The sequence below is a fragment of the Ctenopharyngodon idella genome, chromosome 4 (genome assembly GCF_019924925.1).
Source record: "Ctenopharyngodon idella isolate HZGC_01 chromosome 4, HZGC01, whole genome shotgun sequence".
NCBI lineage: Eukaryota > Metazoa > Chordata > Actinopteri > Cypriniformes > Xenocyprididae > Ctenopharyngodon > Ctenopharyngodon idella.
In genome coordinates this window covers 7800358-7818505 of record NC_067223.1, presented here as the reverse complement: position 1 = coordinate 7818505, position 18148 = coordinate 7800358, and the positions used below count along the sequence as shown (strand labels likewise).

At 36.1% G+C, this 18148-nt stretch overlaps 1 protein-coding gene across 2 annotated transcripts; it reads left to right on the top strand.

Moving 5' to 3' along the window:
* The first annotated feature begins 596 nt into the window (after nt 1-596).
* On the top strand, nt 597-17822 carry etnk1 (ethanolamine kinase 1). 2 transcript variants are annotated; one of them, XM_051892397.1, is made up of 8 exons: nt 597-861; nt 4143-4402; nt 6289-6429; nt 7475-7617; nt 10963-11046; nt 11163-11323; nt 14812-14885; nt 14975-17822. In XM_051892397.1, exons 1-8 carry the CDS (start codon nt 715-717, stop codon nt 15045-15047), a joined length of 1083 nt encoding a protein of 360 aa, XP_051748357.1. In that variant the 5' UTR covers nt 597-714; the 3' UTR covers nt 15048-17822. The 2 variants fall into 2 exon arrangements, with proteins under 2 accessions (XP_051748357.1, XP_051748358.1); XM_051892398.1 differs by lacking the exons at nt 14812-14885; nt 14975-17822 and adding an exon at nt 9317-9411.
* The last annotated feature ends 326 nt before the right edge of the window (nt 17823-18148 follow it).

Genomic DNA, 18148 nt, shown 5'->3' with positions numbered 1-18148 from the left:
TCGGTTCGTTCGCATAGTTCACTTCAGTGAACCGGTTCAAACGCTAATTCACTGAATTGTTTCAACCGTCGCTCAAGTTTCGTGTTTATATTTTCGGTGTGTAGTTGGTTGTTGTTTATGATTCCACGTCACATTTAGTGATTAAAAATGATGAAAATCCAACAGTGAAAATTCTGTTATTTACTCACCTGTTGTTTCAAACTTGTATCTAATTGTTTCTTTTGTTTGTCTCTCGTTTTATGGAAAAATCACACCAAATTTATTGCAACAACATAATATTATAACATCATAAAATATTTTTCAGCAACACTGTATACAAAACTCGAACAACATTAACAAATAAACTAATATTTGATTCAAAAACACTGTATGCATCATTTTAAATATATAGAATATTTGTATATTTAACCAGAATTATAGCGATAAGAGAATCACCGTTCATTTATTAATTGGATCTTTTTGAGAACATTTCCTTCTGTGTTCCATACAAAAACAAAAAAGTTTACATGTTTTGAACAATTCTCACATTTGGGAATCGGTTCAGTTGAATTGTGATAAAGAACCGACTGAAAAGAACGATTGACTCGCGAATCGAACAGCTCCACTGGAGGCGTATCCGTGCAGAACCTGAGCTTAAATCCGCACCCTGCTTTACTTGATCGCATTCATTGAATCTTCCTCGTCTCAGAGCAGCAACAGCGAACATTTACAGCAATGGCCAATTACATCCATGTCCCAGATAGCGCGCCGGAGGTTCCTAAATTAGACGTGACTGTAGATGAGCACGATTACAGAGCCGGAGCGCTGAAACTCGTCAAGACGCTCAGACCTCACTGGAAACCTTCTGAGGTCAAAATGAAGGTAATTCTCTTGTCTTTTGTCATCGCTTACAATTCGAGTGGTCGCACGCCGACCCTAACTAAAGCAGAAAGTCGGCATGTGCTGACAGCAGCACGTTTAACGTCTTATATAATGCAAAAAAGCGAAGTTAAGCGTGTTGCGCCTTGAAATCCGGAGCTGCGTCACCAGATATAGACCCAGTTGGCACCATGGCGCTAAGCAGAGGCACAGGAGCCAATGCGAGCTGTCAAAGCGTTAATGTTGAAACACTCATTCATTAAACAATATAGCTCTTGCATGCATGGTACAAAGTGTTTATTGCACCATTACAATTGCAGTTAAAATGACAGCAACAGTGATAAAGATCAAGCAAAATTTCAAAGGGAAGATGGTGGGTGGTGGATTCTTGGAATTTGTGCATTGAATTTTTTATTTGTTACTTTTAACTAACTTATTTATTCCTTTAAACTACTTAGTATCTATTTTTATGTTATTACTACTTAATAAATTACTGTATTAAGTATTTCAATAGTGATTAGTATATTTTTTTAGTTAGCCACTAATACTTATTCATTACATACTAGTTTACTTATTCCTCTGGAAGTCGGTTTCTGCCACAAAATAAAAAAAATAAAATTACGAATTTTGACCTGTCAATTCTTTTCACAGAATTGTGAGATAAAAATGCATTTGGGAGTTACAAAGTCAGAATTGCATTCTCGCAAATTTCTCGCAATTCTGACTAGTTGATTTTTTTCTCAGAATTGTGATATATAAACTCGCAATTCTGAGAAAAAAAAATTCAGCTCACAATTCTGACATATATTTCGAGTTTATATCTCGCAATTATGGCAGAATTGCGGGATATAAACTCACAATTGCAAGAAAAAAAGTCAAAATTACGAGATATAAACTCGCAATTGCAAGAAAAAACTATTATTTTTTATTTATATCTCGCAATTCTGACTTGCGACCAAATCTCAGAATTGCGAGTTTATATTTCGCAAATCAGACATTATACTTCGCAATTGTTTGTGTCTCACAATTGTGAGAAAAAAGTCAGAATTGAGGGATATAAAGTACAATTGTGAGAAAAAAGTCAGAATTGTGGGATATAAACTTGCAATTGCAAGAAAAAAAGTCAACATTACCAGATATAAACTCGCAATTGCAAGAAAAAAAACTCAGAATTGTGAGTTTATTTTTATTATTTATAACTCGCAATTCTGACTTGCGACTATATCTCAAAATTGCGAGGTTATATTACGCAATTCAGACATTAAACTTCGCAATTGTTTATGTCTCACAATTGTGAGAAAAAAAGTCAGAATTGTGAGATAAAAAGTCATTTTTTTAAATATAAATATTTGCTATATTTGCTAAATAGCTTTGTTATTACTTATTAGGTACTAGAACCAATTGATGAGGCCTGAATGCACTGGAAATGATACATAAGACATTTTGGTTACGCTTTATTTTAAAGTGTAATTAAACATTTAAGTATTGAGTAATAATAATTAACTACATGTATCGGGATAGGGTTAGGATTTGGGTGTGGTTTAGGGTTAGTTGCATGTAATTATGCACAATTTATAGTAAATACTATAGTAACTACATGTAACAAGGACACTAAAATAAAGTGTTACCGACATTTAAAAAAATTTTGTTTTGAATGACCATTCGTTAATGATTTGTTAAAAATTATATAATGTAGTAATGCTAGGTAATGTTCATGAAAGGTGGTTTTGAAAAACCCTGTTTAATGCCATTTACTGTTCTTACAGTTTGACAGGATATGTGTATGAAGTATGAGGAAGATATTTTACAATTTTCTTCCCACAGCAGTGTATTATGGTCATACAGCATTCCTCATTTCTAAAATGGGTCGAAGTCAATATTTATGTAGGATAGTCAAAGTAAAGGCATTTGTTTGGTATCCAGTAAAGTTACTGTATCACTATTAGGTGTGTGATAATCATTGATTAACCTGAGATGGGCGGACTCAAGAGTACAGTGAAGGAGTTTACCAAGAACAAATAAATTTCACATGACTTCTCATTCTCCTAGAAGTTTTTGGTCTTTCCAGATAAGCAGCTTCTCAAGGAGTTTCTTGGAAGCTTATTAAGTCAGTTCCACTGATTACGGAACCTGCATGTACTGACTATTGATCACAACGTTAACAATGTTCAATGTGATGGTTTAGGTTTCCGTTGCCTTGGTGTTGTTGAAGACTGTGGAGATAGGAATGCTTTCTTTAACTATGCACCAGGGGAGACACCTTGAATCAAGTTTTTCAAGTGTTTAGTAATGGCATTGGATTGAATGTCCTCTGCATTTTGGATTGTGGAAATTTCCATGATGTAGTTGGTGCTTTACTGGTCATACAATGACTTTGTCACAAAACTTTGGTGCTCAAGGGATTTTGAAGAGCGTCCAAACAACATTGATCTTCACTGTATGAAAAACACTAAAGATATTCTTCAAAATATAATATAAATCCTTCAGTCATACAGTTTTTTTGATTGACATGAAGGTGAGTAAAGGATGACATTATTTTCATTTTGAAGTGATCTGCCCCTTTAAGTTACAAATAAACCACAAATGAACTCACTTCCCCATTACAGTGTAAACCCGCACGTCTGAAGCCTCCATTCCGGATGAAAAGTCAGCAGTCTGTAATAATATTCTTGTAAACTGAACACCGTTTAGCCTGAGGTGCCGAATTATGTTTCCTTGTATAAACAGAGTTGGTAGGGGTGTGTCACGTCGCTCGCATGTGGGAGGGAAACTAGATATGTATTGGGTTGTTTTCATCAACTTTGAAACAAAATTGAGTGCTCAGCACATGCCAGGCTCTGACCCTGGCAGAAATCAAATTCCTGACGTTCCGCCCACTGCCAGTCAATCCCATATAGTACAGATGATTGTGGTCTGGAATGCTTGGCGTCCCAAACGCTCCATTAGTAGACAATGTAAATTTGTTCAGCTCTGTCACACTGAATGTACCTGCTTTTGTGCTAGTTTTGATCTTAAATAAACTAAAAGTAAAAAAAAAAAAAAAAAAAAAAATCATTTTGTTGTTTTGGTTATGTTGAGTTTGATGATTCATCTTTTTGTATACATGGAAATATAAGGTTTCTCTTCAGCTGATCAAGTGGCGAAAAACCGAAAAGGAACACGAGGCATGTGATGCTGATCCCAACAAAGAGTCTTTTAATGTGCAGCATCACTAAAGGTTAACCTCAAACCATCTAAAGGAGTTAAAAATGATGACCTCTTCATCTTTCTTCCTCTTTCTACAGTTTTTCACTGATGGCATCACAAACAAGCTGATTGGCTGTTATGTCGGCGGGTCCATGCAGGAAGTAGTCCTGGTACGGGTCTACGGGAACAAGACGGAACTGTTTGTGGACCGTGAAAACGAAGTGAAGAGCTTCCGTGTCCTGCAGGCACACCGGTGCGCTCCTCGTCTCTACTGCACCTTCAACAACGGCTTGTGCTATGAGTTTCTGCAGGGTGTGGCCCTGGAGCCCGAGCACATCCGCAGCCCCGCCGTCTTCAGGTTAGAAACTGCATGTTCAAGTGGGCTGATCATCAGATCATCCCTCATAATACTGAGCTAATTGATTCAGGATGGCGTGACGGAGATGGAGACACCGGCGTTGACCTCCAACTAGCCAGACAGTTGTCACAGAACCCCAAACCTTACCCAGTAATCCCTTAAGACATGAATGACGCACTGCACTCTCTCTCTCACACACTGACCCAGGCCTCCCGCCAATACGTGTCGGGTCTCAGACAGCTGAGAGAGAACAAGGCTACTGTGTTAGCAGGGTGATGACGTGTTAAAATGTTGGCAGTTAAACTATTTTAAATGCACTATACAGTTCAAAAGTTTGGGGTTAGGGAAAAAAAAAAAACTTTTATTCAACAACGATGCATTAAAGGGTTAGTTCACCCAAAAATGAAAATACTGTCATTAATTTCTCACCCTCATGTCGTCTCAGACCTGTAAGAACTTTGTTCATCTTCGGAACACAAATGAAGATATTTTTGATGAAATCCGAGAGCTCTCTGACTCCTCCATAGACAGCAATTTAACCACCACTTTTAAGGTCCAGAAAGGTACTAAAGACATTGTTAAAATAGTCCACGTGACTGCAATTTTATGAAGCGACGAGAATATTTTTGTGTGCAAAGACAAAACAAAAATAACGACTTTATTTAGGTTTTATTCCAGGTTCTACGTCAGAACGCCGGCTTACACCGTGTCCTAACCAGACGTGATTTTATGACAAAGATTGGTTCAGTCACTCCGTGTGTACTTTAAACAATGTTTAAATTGTGTAATATTTATGAATTTTACTATGTACTTGCCCATTTCATTATGTCTGCTGTGCTCTTGTCGAGAGAGCACGCCCACACTCGCTTCTGATTGTCTGTGGTTTTTGATTTATGTTATCGCTTCTTATTGTCGCGTCTAGTGTGGACAGTCAAGATTGCTCGTCGCTGGAATCTTATCACACACAGTGTTAGTATTGGCTGACGCTGTTCTTGTGAGCAGCACAACGCATGCGTGTAATGCTGACGCAGGAGCCGGCCAATAACGTGTCGGCGTTCTGACGTAGAACTTGGAAGCGCTGAACGTAAACAGCGTAGGAGAATGACACAGAAGAAAAGATATAAAGTCGTTATTTTTGTTTTGTTTTTGCACACAAAAAGTATTCTCGTTGCTTCATAAAATTAAGGTTGAACCACTGCAGTCACGTGGACTATTTTAACAATGTCTTCAGTACCTTTCTGGACCTTGAAAGTGGTGATTAAATTGCTGTCTATGGAGAGACAGAAATCTCTCAGATTTCATCAAAAATATCTTGTGTTCTGAAGATGAACGATGGTCTTATGGGTTTGGTACGACATGAGGGTGAGAAATTAATGACAGAATTTTCATTTTTGGGTGAACTAACCCTTTAAATTGACCAAAAGAGACATTTATAATGTTACAAAATATTTCTATTTCAGATAACTGTTCTTTTGAAATTTCTCTTAAGCAGCACAACTGTTTTCAACATTAATAATAATAAGAAAGATTTCTTAAGCACCAAATCTATGATTTCTGAAGGATCATGTGACACTGAAGACTGGCTAGTAAAAATTCAGCTTTGCCATCAGAGGAATAAATTACATTTTAAAATCTATTAAAGTAAAAAAGTTTTTTTTTAAATTGTATTAATATATATTTTTTTTTTTTACAATATTACTGTTTTCACTGTATTTTTCATCTAATAAATGCAGCCATGGCGGGTGAGCATTAGAGACTTCTTTCAAAAGCGAACAATTTTTACCAACCCCAAACTTTTGAACGGTTTGTAAGTATTACATACTGTAGGGTTCAAAAATGAAAATTTAGTTTAAGCCTGAAAATAAACTAATTTTATTTGTTTACAGGAACATTGCAAGGCAGTTGGCAAAATATCATGCCATACATGCCCACAATGGCTGGGTGCCCCAGTCAGACCTCTGGCTGAGAATGAGCAAGTACTTTTCTCTTGTTCCTACACACTTCGAGGACCCTGAGATGGACCAGAGGTGAGCTTAAGGATTGCACCATGTTTTTAAAGGCGTGTATGGTATGCTTTGACGTTGTTTAGCAAAGCCGAACATGTAGAGTAACACCCTTAGGTATAATGTCTTGGAGATACTGAAGTTGTCAATCCAAGAAGATTCAGATCTCAAATTCACTCACTATGACATACCGAAAGTACCTCAGGTTCTTTAGATGTATGACATTTGTTTTCATGATTTTTTTTGTTTGTTTGTTTTTTTTAAATATGCTTTGCTTACATTGTGGTTTGAAAATCCTCCTAATGCTAAATGACATGATTCATCCTGGCACAGATTCATTTAGCAGAAATACTCTTAATAATAATAATAATAATATTTTTAATATAACTACTTTTAGAGATAGCTTCTCAAGATGCTTTACATAAGACGAAAAAATAATTAATTATAAAACAATATGAACATGCTTAAAAAAGAGAAATTTTTAATAATAAAAAAATTAAAAGGCAATTAGGCTGTTCTGAAATAATGTTTTATGATTAGATTGAAATATACTTAAAGTCAGTGCCTCTCTAATGTTGGTAAATAGCCATAAAATTTTGCAGATGCAACCAAATTTGTACATTGTCTGAAGGAAATGCTTGTACATGCAAAACTGGGACATGGGTGTTTTTTTTTTTTTTTTTTTACCACATTGTTATGTAGGTTGCTAGGGTGTTTGTCCAAGTAAAGTTTGAGCAATAGAAATAGTTCAGGTAGGCTTGAATTTAGTGTTGGATTAAAATCGGATTATATTTATGCCTTAGAGGCGCCATCAGTTATTGTGCAACAACCTGTGACAACATATTACATACCCATACAGTGTTTCTCTGGTTACTTTACTATTTATAGACAATACTTTTGCACTCATGTTTTGAAGTAGTTTGGCATCAGTAACGGAAATGAACGTTTTTAAGATCTTTATCTGACTGAGTAAGGCAGGTATGGGTACAATGTGCCTTAATTGAATCACACTGGAGCACAAAAGCTTGTTTGTGTTTTCTGAATGCATGTTTGTGTCATTTGTTCCCAGGCTGAACAGTGAGGTGCCCAGCTCCGCATGTCTCAGAGACGAGATGATCTGGCTTCAGCAGAGCCTTTCTAAACTGGGTTCCCCAGTCGTTCTTTGTCACAACGATCTGCTCTGTAAGAACATCATCTACAACCAAAAGGAAGGTGAGTCCAACAAACCCCACCAGCTTCCTTCAGCCACAGCGTTTGTTTCCCCAACCCCCCCTGCCTAAGGTAGGCTTAAATTAAGTGTTTTCACCTCTGAAATATAGAATGGATGAGCTTTCCTAAAGGATGGTAATATTACATTCTCATCCAATTTCATCAAGGGATCAGGAGAATCCACTGGTTTCCATAAAATGTGTTTTCTGTTCTTGAAAATCAAAAGCAAAAAGTGTGTTTTTGTTTGCTCTGGGGAATGTTGCTGTGATGCTGTTTACTATCTTCATGATGTAGAGGCTGGCGACTGTCTGCGCTACCTGAGCCACGGGATGGAGAGTGAAAGTGAGACTCCGGTCATTCCTGTTATGCAGAATTTTAATTTCTGTGAATATAATTATGAAATTAGGAAGTATAAAACACTATACCTGACTTTCATAAATATGTTCTGGTCAGGCTTAGCCACTTCAGCTTTATTTATACAATGCAAGAAAAAAAACAGGAAGGAAAATAAAAGCTAAAATAAGCGATTTGATGACTTTTAACCATGTTTTTACATTTAGTAAAACCAGGTTTATCTGAAACATGTAAATTAGACAAGGAAAAAACAATTTTCTTAATATATATGTCATTAATTTTCATGTAATAATTTCAATTTGGTTTCAGTGGATGTTGACATTTTTGTCAAGTTCTCAGGTGTTAAAACTATATTAAAACTAATTATATGATAAATTCTATTTATAAATAATTAACTGTAAATAATAAAATGTGTACATAATTACTATATACTTAATTAAAATTTATTTAATTTATTTTTTATTTATTACATTATTAATGTAACTTAATACTAATTAAATACTAAATACTAATCTGACCATAAAATGGGCTTTATATTTTACCCAATATATCAGGACATATACGATGGGGATAATAAAATAATCAGCATAACAGGAATGACCCACATGGAAGAATATGAGCATGAGAAAATGGCTGCTCTGCCACAGCAGTGGTGTGAAAACGTATAGTTCCTGTCTCTCACCTTTTTTTTTCTTTTGAGGCGGTCAAACCGATTATAACCAGCACGTATCAGTTGCCCTAAAGGTATCAGTTGCCCCTAAAAACTGTTCTTGGAGCAGTAAATAATTCACAAGAAGCGATTAGAGATTGGGTCATGGAAATCTGCTTCAAGAACAGGGCTTGGGGGCAACTACGACCTTGGGCACTTGTTTGTATTTGAATTTTGAGAGAGGAAGGAGGCTCTGTTTTTCAGAAAAAAAGCCAAGCCACTTCCTCCAACTCGCTTTTAACACGCAGACTGAGGGGTGGGAGGAAGTTTTCACAGTAAAATGTTTAATTTTTTGACAACCCTGCACTCTCAGCCCCCTCCCCTTCCCGCCGAGACCTATAGAAAGCAAGAGCGGGAGCGTTACGCAATAGCCCTGCTTTCCGAGACCGTATTTGTTTTTGTTTTTCATGCCTTTTGTTGACACTGAAGTTTGAGAGTCCCACAGGCTCGACCTGCACAGGAAGCCATCATGGCATTTGCATAGAGCCAGTAAAACTTGGGGCCTCATTGGATGGCTAATCGACCAATGGGGATGCTGTGTGGTGGGGGTGTGCGTTTATGAGATGAGCCGTGTTTGTTCTTAAAGGGGGAGGTGCCCAATGGCCTCTCTGCAGTGAAGCTGTGTGTGTTCTGTGACAGATGTGAGTTTGCCCAAATCTCTTCATCTGCTGCACAGGGCTATAGCCACTGACTGGAGGTGTTCAGTGTGTCCCGCTAGGACGCCACCGGGTCCGGTAACCACCTCACGTGTCTCTTTCTGTAGACCAACACTTCTGTCCAATGTCAATCAAACTTTTTTCTACACACCATAAGCTCTAGAGCACTGGGAATGCAAGGCCACATAAAGTCAAACACACATTAGGTGCACTAATGTTACATGTAACAGACCAGGCAGTGATTTAACGAATAATACATTACACATATGTAGACCGAGAGGAGTAAGGCTTTGTATTCTGATTTCAACACTCTTTACATCACATGACCAATCAAGTCATTGCTTGCTAGACCACTGCTATACAGACTATGTGCCACTAGATGGCGACGTTGCCCATTTTCTCTCCTTTACCTCCTCTGTCCTTCCAGCCCTGGTCTTACAGTACAGCCGTCTCCCGTTTTTTCGTTTAGCATTTTCTAAAGCTGTAAACTTTTCTCTAACCCTGAATGGTTTTTCCATTTTTTTGCTTTATTTTACTCTTTTTACTTTCACTGTTTTACAGAAGACTGTTTGCGCAAGGCACTTTTTCTTTTACCAGCCACAAGATTTCCTGGAAAAGGTTGAAAACTTGCAATGACTTTGCCCACTTCCTTAATAATTTGTAATTGAGTAGGATTTTTTGTTTGTTTTCATGTGAAAATATCCTAAAATGAATAATAATGATTCTGATAATACACATTTTCCTTTAAAAAGAAAACAAAATGATTGCAAGTTTTTCACTTTTCCTCTAAGCAGACTCATGTAAATGGGTGATTCTTCAATTTGATACACTTTTTTATTAATAACACAAGTCATTTTAGTTATAAAAGTTGGATATATTAGTTGGTTATATTATTATTGTAAAAGCTTTAAATGTTGTTTTGTTTTTTTATTTGCTAAGAGTTTTGAAATATTAAATTTGCCAGAATCAATTTTGCAATTACCCCTAAACCTGAACTCTTAAATTTCATCCTCATAATAAATTAATTAAGGTTCATTTATTGTTATGATAGTAATGAGATGTGACAGGGTAGCATGGTTTATACTGGTATAATGTTGCATTGTGATTTGAGAGAGAATAGAGAATTTTTGGCATCATTACCAAAATGATCAGTATTTAAGAATTTTAATTAAGAAACTATATGCATGGTTTTTGTCCAAAACACAAAATCAAAAGCCTCCAATAGCCTTGATCAGTATTTGATCCGGATTACTGGATGTGAAAAATATTTTAAATGAAATGAAACTGTCTGAAAAAGTTTCACTCTTCAAATTGTCCCTAATTGAAGAATCACCCAAATCTAGCATGCTATTTTTTTTCCCTACATACATGTTATGAGTGCATGAAATCTGTCCCCATGTCTTGTTTACTTTCTGTCATTTGTTTATTCTTTCTTGTCTTGCACCAGAATGCAAATCCTTACTCCTTTTCCCAGATGTGATTTGAGTCATTTAAATAGCAGAAAATGTCCATGTAGTGTTGGTTTGCTAATACAGGCAATAGATTGTTACAGTAAAAAAGAACAAGGGTTAAGAAGACAATGCCCGTGTGATTTTCTAAACAAAATCTCATTTGTTTCCCCTCCTGCAGGAAATGTCAAATTCATTGACTACGAATATGCTGGGTACAATTACCAAGCCTTTGACATTGGGAATCACTTCAATGAATTTGCAGGTAATGCGATAGGACCAAAAATGAAGCCATTTTGTAGAAGAGAAAAAAACCTGCTTAACTATGATTCAAAGATATAATGTGAATGGTGGTGGGTGTGGGCTTTTTGTGATTGACAGGTCTGAATGAGGTGGACTACACCCTGTATCCTAGTCGAGAGCTCCAGTTGCAGTGGCTCCGGGCCTATCTGGAGGCCTACAAGGAGTACAAATCACAGGGCAAACAAGTCTCTAATACTGAAGTGGAGGTCCTGTACGTGCAAGTCAACCGCTTCGCCTTGGTGAGTTGAAACTGGATTTATCCGCCACGGTCTGGAATCGTGACGCATTTTGATCCATCTGCACCCTGCCAAACTAAACATCAGGCTTTTGTTTTTTTCAATTTAATTACTTTCTTTAATGGCATGCAGCATTTTACAAAGTAAACTGGAACATCGTGAGCAGTTTAACTATTTAGCAGGTAGATCGTCTGTATTAGAGTGACGCTTGAAAAGTAGACAAAGGTATGAATAGTGATTGCAAGTAGTCAGGGAAGGAGCCTTGACATCCTGCCCACCTTTTCGAGATTCACAAGCATCTAATGAGAGGACCTCTGGGTGTTTGTGTGTGTGCTCAGGTTATTCTTTGACGATTGAGTTGCACACCTGCTCTTTAGTCCTTTCTTGATGATGATATTTACTTCAGAGAGGAAAACTAATTGAATATCCAGTTTACTCTCGCAGTTCAGTCTTTTGTGATCAGTAGATGTGTTAAAAGAAGGGCAGACATTTTTTTAATTTCCAGTCTGTCAAGGGAAGAAGAGGGAAAAAAGCCTTCAAAGAAAAAATGTATCCTCTGGTTCTCTGCAAAGAAAACTGGCGAACAAAACTGAGAGAAGCACCGTTTTCTCTCTCTGTCCCTGAGAGGGACCTTGAGAAATGCTAAAACAAATGCCAGAGGAATGTGAGGTGAGGCTTAATGAACGGATGTGAGTGTTTGTTGCCTTCATTTTGGATTCCTTTTTCTGAGGCCTTATTTGAAAGCTCAGAGAAGATGCCCTAGAATATTACGATATTAATCAGAATATGGGCATCATGTAAACAAACTAACCTGCCATAAACCGATTAAGCTATTACGGTTTTTGGAAATCTGAATAAAACAGCTGGCTTTCTAAAATGAAACACCGAAAATATGGTACCATAACAGAGACGAACTATATGTTGATACTTGAAAATCTGGAGGGAACATCGGACGCTGTGCAGGGCTCAACGCTAAGGATGTTTTCTACTGGCCCGATTGGGCCAGTGGTTCATATTTTTTACTTGCCCTGCCAAATTTTTCACTGGCCCAACAATAAAAATAAAAAATAAAGTAAAAGAAAAGAAAATGACCTTATAAAACTAGTCTAACCTACTAGACTACATCACGTAGTGTATGCGTGCACTCAATGGGTGTGTTTTTATTTGGTTTTTGTAAAGTGAGGGACATACTCTATAATGTCAGATCGTTAAATCAACAATTACGACATTATAGACGATATATAAGGCACACCCTACAGCACTGGCCTGACAGTTTTGTCAACTGTCCCGAGCGTCGCTCACACTGGCCCCCGGGCCATTGGGCAGTCCTTATTGTCGAGCCCTGCTGTGGCATGGGGACGTGTGCCATTAATCGATCTATGTTATATAACATGTAAAATGGGAACATAAAAGGAATATTCTAAAAGCAACTCATATAAACACCTTAATCAGAATATTGTCTTATTCAGAATAAGGTCAATAATTAGATTACTGCTGTCCATGTAAACCTAATGACTGAAGACTGGAGTAATGATGCTGAAAATTCAGCTTTGCCATCACAGAAATTAATGACATTTTAAAATATATTCAAACAGAAAACAGTTATTTTAAATTATAATAATATTTCACACTATTACTGTTTTTACTGCATTTTTGATCAAATAAATACAGCCTTGGAGACAAAATTTAAAAAAAAAAAAAAACCGGTACGGTAATGGACTTTTATATTCTGTTTTCTTTAGTTCCTGTTTCTCTGTTCCATTCAGTTTTGGTTTTCTTGGTTACTGATTTTCCCCTCATTTGTTTCTATGGTTAAGTAAAACTATCATCTGTCAGTCATTATGCTGGTGTTGTATTAAAACTCCGTTTTGTTGTCCCTTGTCACTTCTCGTTTCAGTTTGCGTGATTGTTTATACTTCTCCTGAGTTTTGTGGATTATAATAAAGACTGTGACAACCCTAAACTTTTGAACAGTATTGTTTTTCTACATTAATGTATAATGATGTAATTGAATTCATTTAACCAGTATTGCCAAATAATATCTCTATATATTCCAAGGATTTGTCATCTTAGATGGATATGAGTGTGTGGTGCCCATTGAAGCTCTGCTTTAGTACGTCACCTTGATGTTTACACACCATCTTCACATGCCTAGGCCAGGAGACATGGAGTTTTATAAAAGATGGTCTGAATATGCTCAGAGATAGCATCTGAGGGGGTTCAGGACCCTTGACTCTGGCAGAGACAAACATTTATTCTGTGCAGTTGAGCGAAAAACACTGAGGATAGAGACTTTATTATAGGCCAGCAAACCCGTGATCTTTACTCACATGATGGCAGGAGTGATTCAGTCTCATCAGAGGGGCTTTTATATATATATGCCACATTTTATAAGCTTTTACTTTGCTGTCAGTGATCCAGAATCAACACAAATAACTTCCATGCAGTTATCTTTTTTCCTTTTTTAATGGGTCCACTAAAAGGAAGCAGTCTTTGCTTAGAAAGGCGTGGGTCAAATGTTTCCAAGCAACAATACAACACACAATCTGTCACAGTAACTCCAGTGTCAGGGAGAGTCTGACAAAGCCAGTCAAGAATATTTCTTAGTGCTATTTTACCCTGAAATCAAAATAAAACATTAAGAAAAAATTTTGTGTTTATTAAATGAAGCCTGCTTTTTGGGGGAACATTAAGATTTGTGCATTGTGATATTATTTTTATAGCAGTGCCCACCTCCTCTTCTCAATGCATAAAAATCTAATTTTCTTTATTGTAATGGGAACAAATTATATATATAATTTAAAATATTAATACATTAGGGTAGTATTTGTTTTACTCAATTTAAGTTGCACTGATTCCAATAAAAATAAATATAATAATAATTATGTCAAGATTTAATAAAAATATACAAATATAGTTATATATATATATATATATATATATATATATATATATGTATAATTACATATAAAACTATATTTGTTTATATATATACTGTTTTTATATATTGTTATATGTATATACTATTGTAGTATTTAACTATTTTTAATGTTCAAGTTTTAGTAATTTTGTTATGTGTGTTATTTTTATTAGTTTATATTTTAACTTTAATTTATTTTTGTTTGTCATTTTTAAGTTAGTTGCCAGTGAAACATTTCTAATTTTCCGAGTTTTTCATTTAATACTGTAGCATTTTTTTCAATTAACGGAAATTATTTTTAACACTTATTTATTTATTTATTTATTTATATAAAATATATATATATATATATATATATATATATATATATATATATATATATATATATATATATATATACATACATACATACATAATGTATTTTTTCCTTTTGACTTTGGAATAGAATATGACATTTCTTTTTGAGATTTACCTGACAATACCCTGATTTCTTTCTCTGTGAAAAAAGTAAATAAAAAGTTAAATCTATCTTCGTTTTTTCCTCATGGTGTTTGATTTTCGTTGTCCCCAGGCATCTCATTTCTTCTGGGGACTGTGGGCATTAATCCAGGCTCAGTACTCCACCATTGACTTTGACTTTTTGGGGTAAGTTTTATCTTCTCAACAACAATGTCCATATAATTGAGGTTCAAACAATGTATTCTCACTCTTTTTCACCATATTTTCTTTCACAGATATGCAGTTCTCCGTTTCAACCAGTACTTCAAGATGAAACCAGAGGTTACTTCACTGCACCTTCCAGAATAATCTCTCAGGTTGTGGCTTGCGCTACTCTAGAGAAGGGCTCCCCCTGGTGGACACAAGAACTAGCTGGAGGCCTCTTCAGTTTGTAGACTGAACACTGCACTTACTTGTCTGAACACATCATTTTAGATAAGCCCCAAAATCATTTCTGAACTCAAAGTTGGTTTAGAGTAGAAAACCAAGCACCTAAGTCCTCCTCCTCCTCGCTTTTATGTGGCGGTCGAGAGAGAGGGTCACCCCAGTGCCCTAGTTCATGATATTGCCAATTGAGGAAGCAAACAACTGACATATAGTTGGCTTACTCTGGAGCCTTGACTTGCCAATGTATATGAAGAGTGAGCCTGGGAGAATCTTAAATAAAGAAAAGCTCCCCAGATACCCATCCTCCAAGGACAGGGAACCTCAGACAACAACAATTATTATCAAAAGACAAGAGAGGAGGTCCACTGGGTCTGTTTTTAGCAACTAACTATCATCCTAAAGGTCATTCCTGCTTGTTTACACAACTTTTAAGGGGAGAAATCGGTGTACTGTAAGATATTGTTGGGTTTACTGTATTCATAGTCACTGATTGTGTCTAAACGGCGAACTTTGGGCCTGCCTGTTCCTACGAGGGTTGTTCCTGGCACAGCTGTGGTATAAGATGTGTAATTCAGGGACCAATAGAAGCTTCGTTGTTCGTTTCTGGCAGACGATTCCTCCCTCATCCTGTCACTGTGAACCACTGTATAACACATTCATAACATTTCTCATTGTTTTCTCAGCGTGGTGCTTGGAGAAGGTAGACGCACAGTAGCCGTGGCTACAATGAGCCGGTAGCTAATCTGAAGCCCACACCAAAGTGCTGATATTTTTTGCTTGTATATTACGCACAGTATATTTTTCCACATTAGAAATAACGTGGTAATATTTACAGTTCAAACGGTGGATTTTGTACTTATTTAAATGGCGCTGGTAAAGAGATCGCTCACTTTTTTCTCTGAGGTATCGGTGAATTCTTTGTAATGGATGTATTTTTTGCAAGCCTTAATGAAGTTGGCATCGCCTGCTGAACGCACTAAAGCTTTTGTATTCATACTCCCCGTCCGCATAGCTAAACGACAGGCCTTTTTGCACAAACCGACTGCTTTGAGAACAAAACCAGTCTTCACTTTATCTTGCGATGGGCCGCTCTTTCTGCTTAAGACATAGTTTTAACCGCACATGTTGGGAGTAGAGATTTTGGTAACACTTTATTTTACAGGGTCCCTGTTACACATGTTAATAAACTGAACTGCTATAGTTCATAGAGTTTATATGTTTCCACAAGTCGCTCTGCACAGTAATGATATAGTAATTAATTAATATTACTCAGAACCAAGGTCAGAAATTAATCTAAATGCCAGAAATTGACAAAAATGTACTAGAATTTAAAACGTGGTGGAAAATGACATCCCTGTTGTGCTAAATTATTTTTTTACAGAAATATTTTTTTATCTGTTACATACACTAATGCTGTTCAAAAGTTTGGGGTCACTAAGATTTTTTTGAAAGAAATAAATACTTTTATTCAGTTCTTTTTTGCTATTCATCAAAGAATCCTGAAAAAAATGATCATTTAAAATATTAAGTAGCACAATTGTCTTCAACATTGACACTGAAAACTGGAGTAATGGTTGCTAAAAATTCAGATTTGCCATCACAGGAATAAATTACATTTAAGATATATATTAAAATAGAAAACATCTCTTTTAACTTTGAAATAATAATTCACAATATTACTGTTTGTACTGTATTTTTGATCAAATAAATGCAACATTGGTGAGACTTCTTTCAAAAACCTAAGCGAATCTTACTGACCCCAAGCTTATGAACAGTGTAATATTTGTTTTCATAATATGCTGATTTACTTGTGTTTAGACCATTTCAATTAAATTATTAATTATTGGAAATAAAATGGACATAAATTATATTAGGGAAAAAGAATAGCGATCATAAATGTAAGAAATGCCACTGAAAATCAATTCGTTAATTTCTGATGCTGCTCAGCACACATGAGCAATGTAATGTAAAGTGTGACCAAGATTTTCCTTGAATTCCAAGACGTTTTCTTGTGCAAACCTCAGCTCTGAGACTTGCCTTCGCACCGCCTGGCTACCCTCATTTACCTCAATATCCTGTGTCAGTTTGCCTATATCACAAACAACCATATACAATTCTGTAAATACTAGAAACTGTGAACTTCGGGTTGTTTATTGTATTTTGAAGTATGCTTCTTTTTCTATGCCAGTTCTTTTGTAACTGTCAAGTTTGCACCTTGATCACGCTTTTGAACTGTCAAGGACCACACAGAATGCTACGTTTTTATTTTTCTTTTTTTGTTTTTATAGTAATACACCCAGAAACGTTCATCATAATATTGGGAAATTTCTCACTTCTATAACTGATTTCTTTGCACTCTTTAGCATTTGTATAAAACTGGAAGTGATGGGTGGTTCCAACTTTCAGCCAATGAAGTGCTTCTGGTGAACATATAATGTACAGGACTGTCTCATGCAAGCATCTGCTGGTGGTTTTTAGTGTAGGTGTGTATGTACGGCTGTAAACAAACAAAGAAAATCTTTGCTTATTATTAAACAATGTTCATTGCGCAAAACTAAACAGAGATATTCTTTTTCTAAACAGAAGTACTGTTAAGTAGATTTAATAATCTGGGGATGAAATCCTGAAGTGTTGCATTTGTAGATTCTGTTTCAAATCATTTGAATAGAAATAAAATTCTACAAGTTCTACTGTTAATGTGCCCCATTTCTTGTCTTGACTTCTCATTCTGCATAAAAGTAAAAGATTGTGCCATGAAAAATAATATTTTATGTATTTCACCTAGTTGATGTGTAATGATAGGCGCACACATAGCTCAGTATGTTTATGTAGAGCAATTCAAAAATGGTAAAGTTACACTGAGTAATAGATTGAGGGGGAGGGGGGGAGGGGGACGCATTCCTGCATTTTTTTTTTTTTTTTTTGCTAGAGTGTTTCAGAAAGAAATAATTATAACGGCGCTCCAGTTCAGACTGTAATTGAATTAGTTCCAGTCCCTCCAGCGACTTCCACCAAGAGCTCCG